Source organism: Eimeria maxima, genomic scaffold, assembly GCF_000499605.1.
Source record: "Eimeria maxima Weybridge genomic scaffold, Emw_scaff1160, whole genome shotgun sequence".
NCBI classification, from domain to species: Eukaryota; Apicomplexa; class Conoidasida; order Eucoccidiorida; family Eimeriidae; genus Eimeria; species Eimeria maxima.
The window spans coordinates 7501-10020 of record NW_013564178.1 but is presented as its reverse complement, the minus strand read 5'-3'; the positions used below and the strand labels follow the sequence as shown (position 1 = coordinate 10020).

The 2520-nt window shown below is 54.5% G+C and overlaps 1 protein-coding gene across 1 annotated transcript in view; it reads left to right on the top strand.

Moving 5' to 3' along the window:
- Window positions 1-1170: 1170 nt before the first annotated feature.
- The window catches only part of EMWEY_00049280 (chromodomain helicase DNA binding protein, putative), a gene marked incomplete at both ends in the record, with an annotated part of 8673 nt that continues 7323 nt past the window's right edge, over window positions 1171-2520 (top strand). Inside the window, one exon of the mRNA XM_013479471.1 lies at window positions 1171-2520. This exon is cut by the window's right edge and continues 896 nt beyond it. Coding sequence (XP_013334925.1) covers window positions 1171-2520 — 1350 coding nt within the window.

Sequence of the window (2520 nt, the reverse complement as noted above, 5' to 3'; positions counted from 1 at the left end):
AGAAGACTTTTCAGTATCACAGCGTTAGCTGTTTTTAATGAACTAGGCAAGCTGCAGCAACTCTGCTGCAGCAGGCGTCAGCAGCAGCAGCAGCAGCAGCAGCAGCAGCAGCCGCAGCGGCTGCCGTGTCCTCCCGCTGCAGTTGTGCCGTTCTGCTGTTGGCTTCCTCCTGCCTCCCCGTCTTACACAGCAACGTTGCTGCAGTAATAGGGCGCTATAATCTAAGGGAGACAGGAGTTGCTGCTGCTGCTGGTTGCAGCAGCACAGCAGCAGCAGCAGCACAACAGCAGCAGCAGCTGCAGCAACTCCAGCAGCACTGGATGGAACGCATTTGCTGCCCTCTCTGTCTTCTCCCCAGCTGTGCTGCAACAAACCACCCATCGTCGCAGCTTCCTTCATCTCGCTTTTGCTGCAGCAGGGGAGACCACAGCAGCAACAGCAGCAGCAGCAACAGCAGCAGCAGCAGCAGCGCCTCGCCCGCCTTCGGGGGTCGTCCCCTTGCATCACCTAAGACGTGCATGCAGCTGCAGCAACCTGGCTAGAACCTGCTTCCGATGGATCTTAATAAAGACTTGCAGCATTAGCAGCACTGGCAGCAGCAGCAGCAGCAACAGCAGCAGCAGCAACAGCAGCAGCAACAGCAGCAATAGACATGGCTGCTGGCGGCATACAGCCGCCTTTGTAGTGTCTTAGGCCGGGTACAGTTCTCCCTCCTTCTTTGTCTTTGCTGCTGCTGCTTGCTTGTCTTTTTCTTTATCATCCTTAAAGGCCAGCAGCAGCAGCAGCAGCAGCAGCAACAGCAGCAACAACAGCAGCACCAGCAGCAGCAGCGCATTAGTAGCAGCTGCATCAGCAGCAGCAGCAACAGAAGCAACACATGGCTCTCTGCTGCTTTTGCTGCATCGGGTACTGCCACGACAGCAGCAGTAGCAACCTCTGCAGCAGCAGACAAATTTAAGGTATGTTCTGCTGCTGTTGCTGCTGTTGCTGTTGCTGCTGCTGTTGCTGCTGTTGTTATAATTGGTCTTCCTTCGTTTGCTGCTGTTTCTCTGATTGCTAGTGCATGGTTGCTGCTCCTTTTTCTCTCATCTTGTTGGTGTCTCCTCTCTGCTGCTGCTGTGCTGCTGTTGCTGTTGCTGTTGCTGCTGCTGCTGCTGCTGCTGCTGCAGGATGGGGCAGGTAGACGGAGCAGCAGAAGACTGCGGCCCCGCTTCTGCTGAGGATGAATCGGGGCTGCCCCTCTTTGGCTTTGCTTCAACAGATGGAGCAGCAGCAGCAGCTGCAGCAGCACCTGCAGCTGCTGCTGGTGCAGCAGCAGCTGCTGCAGCAGCAGTTCCATCATTAGGCCCGGAGGGGACTGCTGCTGGTGGGCCAGGTATGACAGCAACGCCGCTGCAGCAGCAGCAAGTGGTTCAGCAGCAAGTGGCTCCGCAGCAGCAGCTGCAGCAGCTGCAGCAGCAGCAAGCAAGTACGGGTTTAAGTTATGTGTATGAAGGTTGTCTACAGCAGCAGCAGCAGTTGCAGCAGCAGCAGCTTCAGGAGCAGCAACTCCGGCAGCAGCAGCAGCAATTACAGCAGCAGCAGCAATTACAGCAGCAACATGCACAATTGCAGCAGGTGCCCCAAGCGCTGCAGCAGCAGCAGTTACAGCAGCAACAGTTGCAGCAGCAACAGTTGCAGCAGCAGCAGTTACAGCAGCAACAATTGCAGCAGCAGTTACAGCAGCAACAATTGCAGCAGCAGCAGTTACAGCAACAACAGTTGCAGCAGCAGCAACTGAAGCAGCAGCAGCAGCAACTGCAACATTTGCAGCAGCCGGATATGCAGCAGCAGCTATTACGTCAGCAGCAGCAGCTGCAGCAGCAGCATTTTCAGCAGCAGCAGCTTCAGCAGTTACAGCAGCAGCAACTGCAGCCAGTGCTGCAGCAGCAGCCTATGCAGCATTTACAGCTGCAGCATTTGCAGCAGCAGCAATTACAGCAGCAGCATTTATTAAGACAGCAGCAATTACAGCAGCAGCAATTACAGCAGCAGCAGTTGCAGCAGCAACTGCAGCAGCAAGGGCAATCTGCTGCAGCAGCAGATTCTGCTGTTCCTTCTCAGTTATTGCAGCATCAGCTGCAGCAGCAGATTCAGTTACAGCAGCAGTTACATCAGCAGCAACTGCAGCAGCAGCAGATACTGCAGCAGCATCTTGCTGCTGCAAGTGGTAACCCTCAGCAGCAGCAGCTGATTCAGCAGCAATTTATGCGTCAGCAGCAGATACGTCAGCAATTACAGCAGCAGCAGCTGCAGCAATTGTTGCTGCAGCGTCAACTGCAGCAGCAGCATCATTTATTAGCAGCACAGCAGACGCATAGTCCTTTTTTACAGCAGCAGCAGCAGCAGCAATATCTTCAGCAATTACAGCAGCAGCAGCAAATATTGCAGCGACAGCAGCAGCAATTAATTCAAGCACAGCAACGTCAGCAGCAGCAACCGCAACAACAACATAATGCATTTGCTGAAGCAGCAGCAGCA